Here is a 17916-nt window from a genome sequence, read left to right as displayed (position 1 = left end):
CTATTTTCTAAGGGTCTGTACCCTCTGCTCCCTGCCCATTCATGTATCTGTTTAGATACATCTTGAGTGATGCTATCATTCCTGCCCTTACCACCTCCACTGGCAATGTGTTCCAGGCACCCACCACCCTCTGCACGAAGAACCTTCCACGCACATCTCCCCTAAACTTTTCCCCTCTCACTTTGAACTTGGAACCCCTAATAATTGAGTCTTCCACTCTGGGAGAAAGCATCCACCCTGTCTATACCTCACATAATTTTGTCAGCCTCAATCAGGTCCCTCCTCAATGTGTACAATAACCTGCTGGTTACTCTCCCCTTTGAGAATATTCTGCACCATCTCTGAGACATTCTTGACCCTGGCACCAGGGAGGCAACACACCATTCTGCTATCTCGCAGTTGGCTTCAGAAATATCAAAATGTGCCCTGGACTGCAGAGTCGCCTATGAAATTCAATCCAAAGGAACCTGACATACCACTCTTTACAGTAGAAACAGTTTGGATACCAGAGACACATCTGTCAGCACTATATTTCCTCTGAGAGGCCAACAGCCACTACATTTCCCAAAATAGCATACTTATTTGAGATAGGGATAGCCACAGGAGACTCCTTCACTACCTGCCTAACTCTCCTACCTTTCCGAGCAGTAACCCATCTACCTAACTGTATCTGTGGTTTTCCTACCTTCCTGAAACTGCCATCCCACATCTCCTAGCTCCTGTAAATTCCTCATTGTCTCTAACTGCCGTTCCAACCGATCCATGCGATCTGACAGGATTTTCATCAAACACACTTCTTGCAGACATAATCTCAAGGAACACTGAAATTATCTGTAATCTCCCCTATCTGACAGAAAGACCACATCACTCCACTAAAAGTCTTCTCTGCACCTTAAACAATCTACAGACCCAAAATATACCCCAAAAAATCACAAGACATGCTCTCAAAAACTCTTGTGTTGAACAGTCTTATTGTTCAAAAACATTGTTCTGGAATAACTTAATATCAAAATCAGGAGACAGATCTCAGTATAACATTAAAAAAAAGTCCCCTCAACCTACTCACTATCATAGATTTGCAAAAAAAAAATTTATAAGTCTTAAAATTAAACACTTAGCTGACCACGCTCTGAAATCACTGATCATTCCCAGTTGCTGTGTGTAGTTTCCATACTGAAGTATCCCAATGTCAGCTGTGAAACAGCATTGCACTGTTTGTTTTTCTTTGACTGATCTCCAGAGATGCTTGTAATTTATTATATTTACTTAGTTTTTAAAAACTTCAATTATGTACAATAGTAGAAATACTCAAGTGCAAATCTATTCAGATCAGAAATAGTATCATTCAATGCAAGTTCTATAGCGTGTTTCCTGTTGATTTGTGAACAATACCTCTCCTTGTCATTGTGCAAATGAAAAAGACAATGACCACTGCTAGAATTTTGAAGTATTATAGTCATTATGCACAGTAATCTTCTATGCAGTGTTGCTTGCTGGAGGAAGATGAACAGTAGTGGCTCTGTCCTACAAGCTGCTTTAATCTATCATTACATTGAATGGGGATCAGCTCATGGGGGAGATAGAAGATAGAAGTGCAGCGATGTAATGTTAGGCCTCTCCACTCCATTGACTTTCATTTCCTGTCAGTAGGTAGTCTGTGAGTATAATGAAGGGGAAACAAGCCCTGGAATATGTAAAATATCCTGGATGTTTCCAACAATATCATTAAAATGTTTTGCTTTAAAATAGGTAAATCTGATTCAGACCTCATGGTGTCCAGACATGTATTCCAGCATGGGAAACTAGGGGTCAACAAGAGGAAGGTATAAAAATGTTCAACATTGTTTCTCTTCAAAAAGTGTTAAAAGACATAAACTGAAATTGCTAATGACCAATGGGTGCAGGCTTTTAGCCGATGAAGCACGAATAGAATAAGGCTCAATTCTGAAGATGAATCTTCTTCCAAAATCAACAAGATGATCTGTTGTTCTGTAATTTGTAAAATAAGTTCATTAATCCTTGAAACCAGTCGATCCAGCTAACATTATTTAAATTTTGAAAAGGAGTCCTGTTATGCGCATTTGAACATGAATGAGAGGGCAAAATCTTCTTTTCACATTCCTTTCTTTGTCCGGTTTAGGATGAGTCAGCCATGACTGTTGTAAACAATAGCACTATTGTGTCCAGGTATCATTGCTAAGTATGAAATGTTAGTAAGATTTCAATCTGTTCTCAGGTAACTGGCCACAAGTCTTCATTGGGATCATCTTTTGATCTTGCTGATTTCAGAGCAATTGTCCTCTGCTATTTGTCCCAGATCTTGTGCATTCCAATAGATGGTGTTCCCAATTTACAACAACAGAGGCTGATGATGTCCCCAACTAAGTTTGGCAGTCAAGGTAAAGTACCAGGCATGATGTATATTATCAACACTCCTTGGTGGTTTAAGTGAGAGTGAAGGACACAAATACCACTGAGCTTTATCCACATTCCAAACCATAACATCATGACTCAGAAAATAACTCATCCTTTCACAGAAAGTCCCCATATTACCATAAAAATAGATTTACAATATTGGGGAAGTGAATCAGCACTTATACCTTGTCCCCATTCCTTACGCAGGTGCCCCTGGGAAAGCAAATGATGCAGCAGGTTGAATTCCAAGAGAAAACTAACGGATTCCAAAACAGCGCCCTTGTGCAATTCGAAAACTATCAGTCTCAATATTGAAAGACCAAACGAACAGAAACAAAGCTGCACAGAACTGAGGAGTGTTCCCGCTACAGAGTAAGTGGTTGACTAATCACCTTAGACACAACAAAGTGGCAATCACTTGCCTTCATGAATTTGGATTTACTAAATAAATAGTAATACTTAGAAATGACCGGAAATATATTCCTAAAAATGACAAGGCTAATCTTTACTGACTTTTATTATTGACTCTAAAGACTATACATATAGCTAGATATATCCTTGATGAATAACAATAACCACTTTCACAGCTGGTTGTCTTGAATGTCGTAGTTAATTGATCAGATGCCTGACTAATATATCCAGTAAAGTCTTTTACATTGAAGTTTTTCTTTGAAATACAAGTATACTTTTAGACAAAACTGTAAGACTTCTTGTGTTTCAAATGACTCCCAGGTAGTTTATCAGCTGTAAGAACATCACAGTAACTGTATCATTCTCTGGCAGTTGTCCCATTTTGTTCTGTACAATTCTTGCCTGGGTCAGGTGCACCTCTGTTCTTTTCATCAAAGGATTCCTCAGACTTTCTCTGAGAATCAGGAACAAGTACTTCCTTGTGGCCTTCATTCTTTTGTTCTTCTTCTTCATTGGATATTCTTTGACTGATTTCTGGCCCATCACTACCTTGTATTTTCTCTTCTGGATGAACTAGATCTTGCAAAGACTCTACGAGCTGCTCTGTGAGTTCATCTTCTGATTCTTCAAAATTTCTAGGGAAAACAAAAATTCATATAAATACAATTCAGAATCCTACAAAATGAATCAGAGTAGTCACATAATAAAGCTTTGTGATGGTTAAGTCTGAAAATACTAAAAGATTGAGACAATAAAGACCTCAAAGTGCTTTACAACCACAGTCAATTTCCACATGGTTAGCTCTCACAAATAACGATGTAAAAGTGACCAGATAATTGGCCAGTGCAGGAGTAAACAATTCTCTGCTTTTCTTCTAAATAATGCCACAGAATCTTTTAAGGCCACCTAAACAGGCAGGTGAGACCTCAGTTTAATGTCTCATCTGAAAAAAGGCACCTTCAACGGTATCGCACTTGCACTGGAGTGTCAACCTTGATTTCTGTTTTCTAATCATGGTCGAATCCAAAGACTGGTAACTCAGAAGTGAGAATCTTACCAAATGAACAATGGTTGACAAAGTTTTGTTTTATTCATTGACAAGATGCAGGCGTCACTAGCTTAGCAAACATTTATTGCCTATCTCCAGTTGTCCTTGAGAAAGTGGTGGTGAGCAGCCTTATTGAACCACTGCAGTCCATTTAGTGTGAGTGGACACATTCTTGATCTGGACAGAATTCCAGGATTTTGACCTAGCAACTAGAGTGTATTGATTCATCAGCTGAGGAAGGATGGTCAATACTAATCAACTGAAGTTGTCATTGCCCATGTTTGACTAGATGCCAAAAAACTTCAAGGCTCCAAAGTGAATGTTAAGGACTCACAGAACCTCATTCTCCCAAATATGTCTCTGCTAAGCCTGTGGAATTGGAGGAATCTGGAACATGGGGTGAATGGCATGATTCTGTGCAAATGACTACATCAGCCATTGTTTGAATAGTCAATTATGTCACTTTCCCATACTTGCTGCAAATCCCCAGACGCTCGTGAACTTTGCAGGATTGGCTGGGAGTACCTTTATCATACCCAAATCTGATGTTCAGGTCAATGCCCAGTAGTTTATTCAGTTTTATTTTTATTATATTTGGTTGTTGCAATTTGCTGCAAAAGGATGACTTGCTTGGCCATTTTAGAGGGTAATTATGAGCCACTATTTTGTTGTTGGACTGGAGTCACGTATCAGCCAAATTGGACAAGAGTAGATCTTTTTCCCTAAAGGACATTGATGAATCAGGTGGACCTTAACAAGTTTCCACAGTGACCACTACTAATGCAAGATTTACATTTAATATATTTTTCACTAACTGAATCGAAATTCCCCCAATGGAATGATGGGATTTGATTGTTGTCACTAGATCAAGAATATAGGTCTTTGAATTATTTGTCCACTACTATGCTACCCTGTTGTGCTCTAATCTAATTTAGCTTGATTGTTTTGTGAGTGCACAACACAGAAAACATAGAACACAATGTCATCAACTATTATTACAATTTAATGTAGGTTAGGAGTGCAGGTGATGGGATGTATCAAACATTTGTCAAGGAATTTGATTTTAGGATGGAATACTAGAGCAAGAAACTTGCAGCCTAGATTGCTTCGATTATATACTGAAAATAGCATTGAAGTTCATTCCCAAATTGTTTAGATTAGCTCATTTTTACAGGCGTGTTGCTTTTGCTGTCAAAATCTATACATAAAGCACTAAAGTTTGTGTTGTGCAAGTTCAAAGTATACGTAAATGGACAGTGGCAAGTTTCAAACTCCTGCCATTCTGCTTTACAGAAATCCAAAGCTGATCCATTCTCACTACCGCAAGGTGCTCTTCAGATGAATAACACTGATAAATTTAAGACGAGGCAAGTGTGATATAAAGTGTAAAGTATATATTAATTATCATTTGAGAATTCATATTTTTAATGGGAATTTTTGTTTCAGTTCTATAAGGGAATTTTTTTCAAAAAAGAAGTCAAGTGATCTAAACACGTAATTTCTGAGAAAACATGCAATTCATGTCAAAACTAATCAATCGAAGGTGTCATTGCCCATGTTTGACCTGGTGCCAAAAGACTTGAAGGCTCCAAAATGAATGTTGAGGACTCACAGAGCCCCACCCTCCCAAATATGTCACTGTCCCATGATCGCTGCTAGGCCTGTACAATTGGAGGAATCTGGAACACAGGCTGAGTGGCATGATTCTAACCAGATAGATGTGGTATGAGTTGGTGGATTGATAAGTTAATGACATACAGAAAAACAAATGACACTGATATCGTAATTTGAATTTAGTCCAGAACAATTAGATTTTGATTTCATTCTAGAAGAAGAGTAGGGTATATTTCAGTTCAGGAGAGGATTTTCCCCTAGCAGAAGGGTAAATTGGATTTTCAAGTCATAGAGTCATCAATTCATACAGCACAGAAACATATCCTTTGGTCCAACTCATCCACATAAATCAGACATCCCAATCTGACCTAGTCCCATTTGCTAGCATTTGGCCCATATCCCTCTCAACCCTTCCTATTCATGTACCCATCCAGATGTCTTTTAAATGTTGTAGTGTTCCAGCCTCCAACACTTCCTCCGGCAGCTCATTCACTTACAAACCACCCTCTGTTGAAAAGGGTACCCCTCAGGTCTTTTTGAAATCTTTCCCTCTCATCTTAAACCTATGCCCTTTACTTTTGGACATCCCCATCTTGGGGAAAAAGATGTTGGCTATTAATTTCTGATGAAGAACTTTTGCCCAAAACGTTGTCTCTCCTGCTCCTCGGATGCTGACTAACCTGCTGTGTTTTTCCAGCACCACACGCCAACTCTTATCTTCAGCATCTGCAGTCCTCACTTTCACCACGTTGGCTATTAACCCTATCCGTGCTCCTCATGATTTTATAAACCTCTAGGAGGTCAACCATCAGCTACTGGGAGGCCTATAATACAACCCCCAACAAAGTGATTATAAGTCTCCAAGCTGTGAGAGTTTGGAGAGAATTTTTCCAGTTGTCAGATTGAGAACAGATTAGGCCATCAGAACTGGAAAGAAGTCTTATTAATCATTCATGGTATGTAGACTTTGCTAGCTGAGCCAGCATTTGTGGCTCGTGCCTAGTTGCCCTTGAGACGCTGGTAGTGAGTTGCTTTCATGAACAGCTGCAGCCCTCGGGAGAGGTTAAATAGGCTGAGGCTGTTTTCCCTGGAGAGTCGGAGGCTCTCCAGGGAAATCATGAAAGGCATAGATAGAGTAAATAGACAAGGTCTTTTTTCCTGGGATGGGCGAGTCTAAAACTAGAGGGCATAGGTTTAGGGTGAGAAGGAAAAGATATAAAAGAAACCTAAGGGGCAACTTTGTCTCGCAGAGGGTGGTATGTGTATGGAATGAGCTCCCAGAGGAAGTGGTGGAGGCTGATATAATTACAACAATTTAAAAGGCATCTGGAGGGGTATATGAATAGGAAGAGTTTAGACGGATATGGGCAAGTGCTGGCAAATGGGATTAGATAGTTTAGAATGGCATGGACGAGTTGGACCGAGGGGTCAGTTTCTGTGCTGTACATCTCTATGACTCTATGTGCTGTACGTAGATTCACAATGCTGTTAGGGAGGGAGTTCTAGGCTTTTGGTCCAGCAAAACTGAAATACAGCGATATAGTTACAAGTCAGGATGGTAAATGGAAGGTGAGCTTGCAAGTGGTGGTGTCTCCCACATATCTGCTTCCCTAGTCATTCAAGGTGGTAGTGATCATGGGGTTGGAACATGCTGTCTAAGTAACATTAGCATATTTCTGTAGTGTATCTTGTAGATGGTACACACTGCTGCAACTGAGTATGATGGAGGAGAAAGTGAATGTTTTTGATATGTTGAAAATCAAGTGGGCTGTTTTGTCCTGGATAGTGTCAGGCTTCTTGAGTGTTGGTGGAGCTGCACCCATCCAGGCAAGTGAGGAGTGTTCTATCACAAACAAAAACAGAAATTGCTGAAAAGGCTCAGCAGATCTGACAGCATCTGTGGAAAGAAATCAGAATTAGCTTTTCGGGTTCAGTGACCCTTCCTTGGAACTCTGTTCTTATGATCTATCAAGCCAGGTGTAATTTTGGAATCTGATTCATCCAGCATTACAGCCGGCTGGAACCATTGGATAAGTAGATGAGGAGAAAACAGCTAAAACACGTAAGAAGAGAGAACTAGAAGGTTCTGTTGGTAGTATTAGATGGAAAGGGGTGAGAGAAGGTTGGTCTGAATTGTAAACACCAGTATGAACTAGTTGGGCCACATAGCCTGTTTCTGTGCTACACATTCAGATAATATCCCTTTGTTTATTTGAATGATGGAAGGTTAACAATTTTTTAAAAAAGAGTCGTTGGCTCACGTGTCATCATCGTCAGATCTCGGTTCCAGTCGTGCCTTATCGAGATCTATTTCAGAGGCAGTGTTTGATTTGGGATCATTGTTCTCTTCTGTTGGTTTCAAAGGAGTCAGTGTGTCATCTGTTGAACATAAACATGGAACAATCAATAATCAGCACTGTGTGAAAGGGCAAGGCTGGTTCAGCATACTCATAACTATCTCTATAATCATTCTCTTAATCCTGTACCTGGTGTCACAGAATTGAAAAACAGAACGGAATTGTTTCAATCACAAGCCTAATAAACATTCATGATGACTGCATTTTTGTTACATAATATACAATACATATGCAAGTTATCAATATATACACACATCGTAAACATAGGCAATAATATTCTCCAGGGGCTGCAACAGCTCAGTCAAAGAGACTTCTGCCTAATTCCTGAAAAGGCTACTGACCCTTATCCATTTCTTCAGGTTAGCTTCTTAGAATGATGTTGGCTGGGCTCTTAATACATAATTCATTTGCTTATTGTAATAGGGCTTCATCTTTCAGAATAAAGGGGCCAGCAGCAAATGAAAGACTTCTGACAGCAGCACTGTCACAAGACAGGACAGTGACAGCAAGGCCACCTTTAAGTGGAGTTCAGCTCATTTTCAAGTGATAATGTTTCGGTTTTCTCCTGTTAGAAATGGTCATTGCCTGGCCCTTGTATGGCACCAAGGTCTTGCGCTTATGGAAATGGACTGTTTCAGTATCTGGGGTGTCATAAGTGGTGTTGAACATTGTGAAATCATCCACAAACACTCTGACTTTATGACTGAAGGGAGATCATTGACGAAGCAGCTAAAAATGATTGGGTCAAGACACCATTCTGAAGAACACTGCAGCGGAGACCTGGAGTTAAGATGATTGACCCCAATAAACACAACCTTTGTTCCAGGTGTGACTCCAAACAGCAGAATTTCCCCCAATTTCCATTTACTCCAATTTTGCTAGGACTTCTTGATACCACTCTTGGTCAAATGTTGCCTTGATGTCAATGGCAGTAGCTCCGACCTCACCTTCACTTTTGTGAAGAACTTTACGGAATGCTAAGTTCAAATGTAAACAATGCCTCATTTAAAAATAGAGAAGGGTCTAACGCTGAGATATTTATGCCATTTTATTAATAGCCTCTCCAATTCTTGTTAAGTGGTTGCAAAAATTAGCAGATGAATATATTTGTATTATAGCACAGCAACAATCACCGTGTACACCATGACAAAATAATTTGCATTGGCTAAATTATGTTTATTCAAGAAGGTATTGGATTATGATTTGGATAGAAATAATGTGCAAAGATATGGGAGAAGCAGGAGACTAGCAGCAAGTGAGGAGGCCTGTGACCAGTGGAGTGCCACAAGGATCGGTGCTGGGCCCTCTACTTTTTGTCATTTACATAAATGATTTGGATGCGAGCATAAGAGGTGCAGTTAGTAAGTTTGCAGATGACATCAAAATTGGAGGTGTAGTGGACAATGAAGAGGGTTACCTCAGATTACAATAGGATCTTGACCAGATGGGCCAATGGGCTGAGAAGTGGCAGATGGAGTTTAATTCAGATAAATACGAGGTGCTGTATTTTGGGAAAGCAAGTCTTAGCAGTACAGGACATTGGTTAGGCCACTGTTGGAATATTCCGTGCAATTCTGCTCTCCTTTCTAACGGAAAGATGTTGTGAAACTTGAGAGGGTTTAGAAAAGATTTACAAGGATGTTGCCAGTGTTGGAGGATTTGAGCCACAGGGAGAGGCTGACCAGGCTGGGGCTGTTTTCCCTGGAGCGTCGGAGGCTGAGGGGTGACCTTATAGAGGTTTACAAAATTATGCGGGGATAAATAGACAAAGTCTTTTCCCTGGGGTCGCGGAGTCCAGAACTAGAGGGCATAGGTTTAGGGTGAGAGGGGAAAGATATAAAAGAGACCTAAGGGGCAACTTTTTCACGCAGAGGGTGGTACGTGTATGGAATGAGCTGCCAGAGGAAGTGGTGGAGGCTGGTACAATTGCAACATTTAAGAGGCATTTGGATGGGTATATGAAGAGGAAGGGTATGGAGGGATATGGGCCGGGTGCTGGCAGGCAGGACTAGGTTGGGTTGGGATATCTGGTTGGCATGGATGGGTTGGACCGAAGGGTCTGTTTCCATGATGTACATCTCTATGACTCTAAGTAATCATGCTTATTTGGTGCAGAAATGATGGACTGAGTAAACATCCTTCTGTGCTCTAACACTTGGAATTCAGTGATTTTTTTTTAAACCAGTTTTACTCAGCTAATAAATATTAATTACAAATGCATAATAATGCTGAGAAAAAGAGATAAGCTATCAAAGCATCTTGTCTTAAGTCATCAGGGCAGACTCAAGAATACTAAACCTCAAAGAGACGGACAATTTAAAATGCATGAGAAGAGGTGCTGACTGGTGAGCAAATTTACTCTGATTCATGGAAGTGTTGCCATAGAGAATACACCAGGAAATTCATGGAACGGCCCTCTGCCAACTGCAGTCCACTTGCCAAGCAATCAGAAATTATTTTTCATGTATTATAAATCATTGTTCCCTTTGAGATTTGGTGTTCATGCAATTCTGTCCTGCTGAGTTCAAGATAAAAATCTTTAGCAGCATATTTCTATTTTTCAGCACTACTCAAGTCCTGTGCTCCCAAGTGACTATAGATATTTTGAATGTCATTAGTTAAATTAAGTTATATTTTACCTTATTATAACTTTAAATATACAAGAGCAGGTTTGTCATTTCATACAGTCTAATTGCAAGAGATTTCTTTACCAATCTGATCTTCACTCATGGTCTGACAAACGGACGATAGCTGAGCAGCCTGTAGTGCATTCAGCAGAGTATCTGGTGGTTTTTGTTCCCAATGATTTCTGTTTTTAGGAATATCTGCATTCATCACCATAATCTCATCAGATTTGGAGGTAGCTAAGGAAATTCAAAAATCAGATTCAGTGATAACTTTAACAGTTTACAGTGGCCCAGAATCCATTGAAATGAGACACCTCACAGTGTATCATGTCAGTTAGATTTTTCTTCTCTCTCCCTTCAACTCAATGTTTTACAAATTACTAAAAATACAAGTTGGTAATAGTGTGACTAGAGTAATGGGGCATCTGAGACAGTTCTCAGTCTCAGTGACAATTCGCTTCTTAACCAATGTGATTTAGGACTTGGAAAGAAACGGAAGAGAAAGGAATAGTGCGAATCTCCTCAAACCTTTTCCTCCTTTTTTCTTATTCATAGAGACAACGTGGGCTTCACTGGGTGGGCCATCATTTATTGACCATCCCTAATTATCTTGGAAAGACGATGGCGAACTATCTTCTTGAACCTCTCCAATGCATTTGGTATAGGTAGACGCACAATTATGTTAGGGAGAGAATTCCAGTATTTTGAGCCATTGACAGTGAAGGAAAAGTGATATATTTCCAAGTCAGGATGGTGAGTGGCTTGGAGGGGAAGTTACAGGTGGTGGTATTCCCATGCATCTGCCACTCTTGTCCTTCCAAATGATACTCAGTGTGGGTTCGGAAGGTGCTGACTAATAATCATTGGTAAATTTGGTGCAGTAGTTTTGTCACTGGCCTCGTAATCCCGAGACCCAGATGATTCTCTGGAGACCTGGGTTTGAATCCCACCATGGTGGCATTTGAATTTTAAAAGATCTGGAATTAAAGTTCGAATGACTCCCTCAGTCTCAGGCTGACACTGACCCCCCGGTCTCTGGCCTACACAAGTATAACAGAGAATAATTAACGAACAACTCTTTACAACTCCTTCCTCCAACCTACCTTTTACTTTCCCTTCTACAATACTAGTCAAATAAAACTCCCGATTAATATTTATGAAACAAAGCTTCTTATCTCAAAACCAGGCAGGTTTTGGTTCTTCCTTGTATTCCAGTCTTCTTTTTTCCTTCTTGGGGATTCTGTTTCAGGTTACTAATCAATAAAGGTACCTTGAAGAGAGCTCTTCTCAGAGCAGTTAGCAGATGTCGTTGGCTTGGCAGTTCTCCTCCCAATTGTCCAATTTGGCCTGGTCTTATACCCCCAAAACATCGGATTGTGTCATTGGCTTTTAAGATTGTCAACATACTCAATTCAAACTTGATTGGAATTTGGTATTTTTGGGGTATAATTTAAATTGATTGGCCTAATTCAAATTTTTTTTGTCTCATAGCAACTCAGCCAGTGCTATCTTTTCTTAACTAAATGTTACATAGTATCTTATCGAGAACACTTGGTGCTGTCACTGCTAGCTTTTAACTCTCTTAAAGGTAGAGGACACCCACATCTTCATAACAGGGAGTCAGTGTAGGCCTTAGACTGGGAAGTCAGTGTAGGCCTGAGACCGGCAAGTCAGTGTAGGCCTGAGACTGGGGGAGTCAGTGTCGGCCTGAGACCGGGGGAGTCAGTATCGGCCTGAGTTTGGAAGAATCAGTCTGGGAAGCTGTGTGTGGGGAGTTGGGTCTGGCCATGTAGGACATTTCTGACAAAGTACTCCATTGGTCACCCTGGAAAACTCAACAACTGCACATTGTGGCAGAGACCTGGCAGCACCAGTGGAAACAGTGAGGGGAAGGTAAGAGAATGATGAGAAGGAAGGGGTAACATTCCAGATGAAATGAAAGGAATGAAGTAAGTTCTTGAAAATTGGAAGTAAGATGTATTGTTTATTTTCCCCATCATAACATGAGGGAAAATACACTGATATACTCATGACCTTGGGTGGGGGGGCACAGTGGATCAGTGGTTAACACTGCTGCCTCACAGCACCAGGGACCCAGGTTCGATTCCAGCTTCAGCTGTCTGTGCAGAGCTTGCACATTCTTCCGTGTCTCCGGTTTCCTCCCACTATCCAAATATGTGCAGGTTAGGTGAATTAGCCATGCTGAATTGTCCATAGTGTTCAGGGATGATTAGGTTAGGTGCATTAGTCTGGGGAAATGTAGGGTAATTGGTCTGGGTAGGATATCCTTCGAAGGGGCGCTGTGGACTTGTTGGGCCGAAGAGCCTGTTTCCACACCATAGTAATTCTAATTCCTTTGAACCTTACTAATCATTTTTCAATGCAAATAATCATCTCCACAAATTTAACCACTGTAATGGCTTCTGAATGCTTTTTATAGTGATTGTAACAAGGTCACCACCTTATAGAATATGAGTTTCCTGATTGGGGCTGTTAATCTGGTCCAGTTAGGCAGCCCAAGCTGACAGGTATAAACAGGTGTGAGAGCCCGGGTGTCTCTGGAGAAGGAGCACATGGTGTCCACCAACACCCTTGAGTTGTTCAGGGAGAAGTGGGCGCTGCAGAGAGTGGGGTGCATTATTTCCCCCTCCAACTCTATTTTGATTTAATCCCTGCCCTCCCCTTCACTGTTTGATCACACAGCATTGCCCTTTGATGTGAAGGGCACTGCTTGTCACTGGCCACTCGGGTGTTTCCTTTCTTCCTGGTGGTGGAAGCTGAATAAAGATTTGTGCACCTTGAGTCTTTCACTGTGTCTCACACCTGCACACATGACATAAGAAAAGAAAAAGAAAAAAAGATTTTAAAATAACAGGTGTGAGAACCCAGGTCTCTCTGAAGAAGGAGCACGCAGTGTCCACCAAAACCCTTGAGTTGTTCAGGGAGAGGTGGACACCATAGGAAGTGTAGCGTATTATTTCCCCCTCCAACTCTATACTGATTTAATCCTTGCCCTCCCTTTCACTGTTTGATCACAACATTGCCCTTTGATGTGAAGGGCACTGCTTGTCACTGGCCACTTGGTGTTTCTTTTCTTCCTGGTAATGGAAATTGAATAAAGATTCATACAGTTTGTGTCTTTCACTGTGTCTCACACCTGCACACAAAAAATTAAAAAAAGAAAGGTAAAAAAAGGTGTGTCAGAGATTCTGTTCACTTTGAGAGCTGGCTCAAAGTGAACAGAATATTCTGCAAATATTCTGCACGTTTAAATAAAGGGTGACTTGGTGACAGGATACTGGCCTCTGTGGAGTTATTTCATTTTTAAACACATGAACCGCTCTGGAAGTAGAAGGATAATAGAAGATGGCTAATTGAACAGACTTGAAGACAAACGAGCACTATTTCTGTTGTATTATGGCTTACATTCCTGACCAAACTGGCCTGTACCTTTAAGACAGCTACATGACATAATGACATGATGTTCAGGTACCCACCTCAATTTCAGTTACCCTCTCTCTCGATGCAGTCAGACAGTTAGTCATGTAATGCAAGTTATTTAATGTACATTAAAATCAGTAATCAGAGAACCCTAGACTGCATGTGTAAGTATGTGAAATTTTAGCCATGTAAATAGTCGGTGGTGTATAAATAAATCTCAAGATACATGACTCAACAAAACCACAAAGTTTATGATATATGTTACATGGGGTAGCATGCCGAAAAAAAACCGCAAGACATAGTGACAGTAAATTGGTGCTAAAAGCTTGAATTAACTGCAAGTTAGTGACAGTAAATGGAAACCAAAGGCTGATAAGGTGATAGCACTATAGCAGTTGTGAAAAGTTTTCCCTAACAGTCATCATTCCTAATCATCTGCACGGGTTCTGTGCTGCCATTACAAATACAATCAAACTAACATGCTTCAACCAAAACTAAAGGCTACAAACTTGAACTGAAGCAAATTGAGCACTCGACTTTTCTCTTTAAAGAAACTGAGAGGCCTGCTGTTGACTGGAGTAAAATAAACAGGAGATTTAAGTAGTCCTGAATGGCACACTGAGAAGAAAATAAAATTTAGTAACACTGAAAAAAAAGTCAATACTAAAGAGTTCTTGTCTGTGTCTGGAGTTAGTCAATTCTGCCATGTTCATTTCCAATCAATAGAAAAAATACAAGCAAGTTCTCACTTTTTTTAGTACAATGAGCACCTACACGCACAGAAACCGACTACTACAAGTCTGGATATCCTAAGCTATAGCAAAAAAGGAAAGAGAGAAGCCAAAAATTACCTTTAAAGCAATATCAACAAATAAGAAAGAATCACTTTTAATGTCAACAGGAATAATTAAACATAGGGAAAAAAAATTACACAATTGTACAGATTTTCACTTTGACATTTTAAAGAGCATAAAGCTACACAAAAGGAAGGTAGAAGGCAAACATCTCACTGATATTCTGCCGGAACATCAGTTATTTAAAGAGAGCATTGGTCTTTATGGGTTAGCAGACAACTGATAAAGAACAACAGGCAATTAATCCTTTTCCTGCCTTCATCACTGGAAGGTTAAGAAGAATAAAATCTTCCAGTATTTCTGATAATGATGCAAAAGCCCTAACAGCACTTTTCAAATTTTTGAAGATCAACTTGCAATTCAATTTCAGCTAACAGGCATGAGTACATGTTGTACTATCAACAGCCAGACAAAATAATCAAACAATTTGTAGGCATATATCAATACAGAGAAATGCAACTTCACTAAAGCCAATTTAGCCGAAAGGCTGGTCATTGCCTCCACACCTATAAAATCATTCAGAAAATGCACTTCTTGACAAACCTCAGGAATACACCATTGGCACATTACTAGAAGAAGTATGTAGGTTTCAAGCAATTATATCATGTCAGCACTGGCTGAGAGTGCTCAACACTGACAAAAATCATTGTAGCACTCAACAGGTTCAGTGGACCATCCGAATCTTCCAGAAGATGTAGCTTGTCTCACCTATCAAGATCGTGTACAGCATTTTATGACTTATGCAATCTATGTTGTACAAGAGGTCATTGAGTTAAAAAAATGCATAAGAATTCCAATGGTCCACAGAAACATAAAATATTACAAGTTGCTCCACAAAAACATATGAAGAGGGACTAACCAAGGAATGATGCCAAAGAAGCTTCCAAAGTTCCATCAATGCCACACAAGCCTGTTAACGAAGTCCAAGAGGTAACTAACGTTACAGCTTACAGACTCTAGCCAGATAGTTAATGTGGCTAATTTGTCACACCACATAGACAGTGTCAAAAAAGCTGAAGCCTTTATCTCCATTCAAGTAAAACGTCTGAAAAGGAATAAACAACATGCACTACATGCCAAGATTGGCACTGGTGCAAGTACAAATGTCATCTCCTTACTTAACATGTACTCAGCAAACTGTCAAATGTGGTGCAGTCCACATAAGATAAGCTACTTAGAAAGGGTGTGACCGGCATTATCTGTTTTATATATTAGTATGGGTCCTCAGGATAGACACTCAAAATCCTTTACATCATTGACGCAGATGGACCTCATCATTGGTCTGCTAGCGTGCACTGATCCGCATATTATGATCCACGACTGGACAAATCTGCAGTTACAATACCAAAGATTCCAGCTCTCAACATCAAGCTTTTATGTTTTGGTCATAGCTAAGCAAAGCCAACTCAGCAAGTCAAATCAGATGATGACTAGCTGCAACAGTTCAAAAAGGCCATCCTGAGTGGAAGATCTGAACACAGCCTACAGGTTGAAAAGATAGCATGTTTTTTACAGATGAACTAGGACTTTCCAAGAATTTAATCTTTAAAGACAGAAAAGAATTCTACAAACCCTATACCAAGATATGCTAGACCGTATACATTTAGGTTACACGGGCACAGAAACAATAAATAGAGTCATAGAGATGTACAGCATGGAAACAGACCCTATGGTCCAACCCATCCATGCTGACCAGCATGGAAACAGACCCTATGGTCCAACCCATCCATGCTGACCAGATATCCCAACCCAACCTAGTCCCACCTTTCAGCACCCGGCCCATATCCCTCCACACCCTTCCTATTCATATACCCATCCAAATGCCTCTTAAATGTTGCATTGTACCAGCCTCCACCACTTCCTCTGGCATATCATTCCATACACGTACCATCCTCTGTGTGAAAAAAATTGGCATATAATCGATATGTAGGTCCAATATTAATGAAGACATCAACAACTAATCAGGTTGGGTGAAACATGCCAATTCAACAATTGAGAACTCATTCCATACAAGTTTCCTTCTGAGTTGTGCTGCAAGATTGCAACTGATACTTTCTATGTTCAAGGACACAATTTCATTCTACCAAATTCCCTTCTGTATTGCAAATCAAAGTTATCATTAGTGCAACATTTGCTGACATTGTTCACCACATTCAATGTACCCTCAACAACCTGTGTCCAATAATGGTCCAGAGTACACTCATGTACCTTTCAAGGATGTGCAGGAAGTCAGGTGTGTAACATATTCTTTCTCCTCACTATCCTCAGTTGACCAGTCTTTCAGAATGCACTGTTTATTCTGTAAAATCTATGATCATTAAACGTAAAGCTTGTCAAGAGTTTCAGATAGCTACATTATATCTATGTGGTGCTGCCCTAAGAAACTCTCACCAGAAGCCCTTAATTTAGCTGACAGAGGTACCAAGGTTTTGTCTCCCACACCACCCAATCACATACACAAAACATTGGTAGAAATAAGGGAGAAAATTGTATGAGCATAAGATTTTTCCCCAACAGTTTGGCATAGTTGGCAAGATTTCTCTTTTACGAGGTTTTCTTGAACCTCTTGTTGCTATTTTACGAGGTCTTTGCCGAATCTGCTTTATTAAAGTTCCCCTTGGGCCTGTGTATGAGGAATGCCCCTGAATTGACCAGTGAAATTGTTTGATTTGCGTTAGCTTTTTAGAAAGCGAGAGGGGAACTATAGATTTAAAATTTTGGCAGTCTGCGTGATCTGGTCCTGAAGGGAAAAGGGAAAGAGGCTGTGGCAAGATGGAACCAGAAAGACCGCAGTCCTGAGGGTTGGGGGAGGGCATGAGACACTGATCTGAGCTAACAGGCTGATCTACAGAATGACGCTGTGGCAAGAAGGGAATTGGCAAGAATAATTTCTAAATTCAGGTGACCTTGAGTTATTGACAGCTATGCCTGCGCCAGCCGACCCATTGTCCCAAAATCCACAAACCTGACTGCCCCGGCCGACCCATTGTCTCCGCCTGCTCCTGCCCCACCGAACTCATCTCCGCATACCTTGACACGGTCCTGTCCCCCTTAGTCCAAGAACTCCCCACCTACGTTCGGGACACCACCCATGCCCTCCACCTGCTCCATGATTTTCGCTTCCCCAGTCCCCAACGCCTTATTTTCAC

At 40.6% G+C, this 17916-nt stretch overlaps 1 protein-coding gene and 1 long non-coding RNA gene across 5 annotated transcripts in view; one reads left to right on the top strand and one right to left on the bottom strand.

The window, feature by feature from the left end:
• Nucleotides 1–318: 318 nt before the first annotated feature.
• LOC122550836 lies at nucleotides 319–5842 on the top strand. Of its 2 annotated transcripts, XR_006311958.1 has the most exons (4): nucleotides 319–1823; nucleotides 2237–2399; nucleotides 2623–2787; nucleotides 5168–5842. It is a non-coding gene; the product is annotated as an uncharacterized LOC122550836 (long non-coding RNA). The 2 variants fall into 2 exon arrangements; XR_006311957.1 differs by lacking the exon at nucleotides 319–1823 and having other exon boundaries at nucleotides 1903–2399.
• Nucleotides 2785–17916, bottom strand: part of LOC122550834 (serine/threonine-protein kinase Nek5-like) — a 96371-nt gene continuing 81239 nt past the window's right edge. For all 3 annotated transcript variants that reach the window (XM_043692147.1, XM_043692148.1, XM_043692149.1), the window contains 3 exons: nucleotides 10557–10709; nucleotides 7750–7867; nucleotides 2785–3461 (listed from right to left, as the gene is read on the bottom strand). In XM_043692147.1, coding sequence (XP_043548082.1) covers nucleotides 3185–3461; nucleotides 7750–7867; nucleotides 10557–10709 — 548 coding nt within the window. In that variant the 3' untranslated portion in view covers nucleotides 2785–3184. The remainder of the gene's footprint in view (nucleotides 3462–7749; nucleotides 7868–10556; nucleotides 10710–17916) is intronic.

The sequence above is a fragment of the Chiloscyllium plagiosum genome, chromosome 6, assembly GCF_004010195.1.
Source record: "Chiloscyllium plagiosum isolate BGI_BamShark_2017 chromosome 6, ASM401019v2, whole genome shotgun sequence".
Lineage (NCBI taxonomy): Eukaryota > Metazoa > Chordata > Chondrichthyes > Orectolobiformes > Hemiscylliidae > Chiloscyllium > Chiloscyllium plagiosum.
The sequence above is the reverse complement of the archived record's forward strand: the minus strand, read 5'-3'. Positions and strand labels throughout refer to the sequence as shown.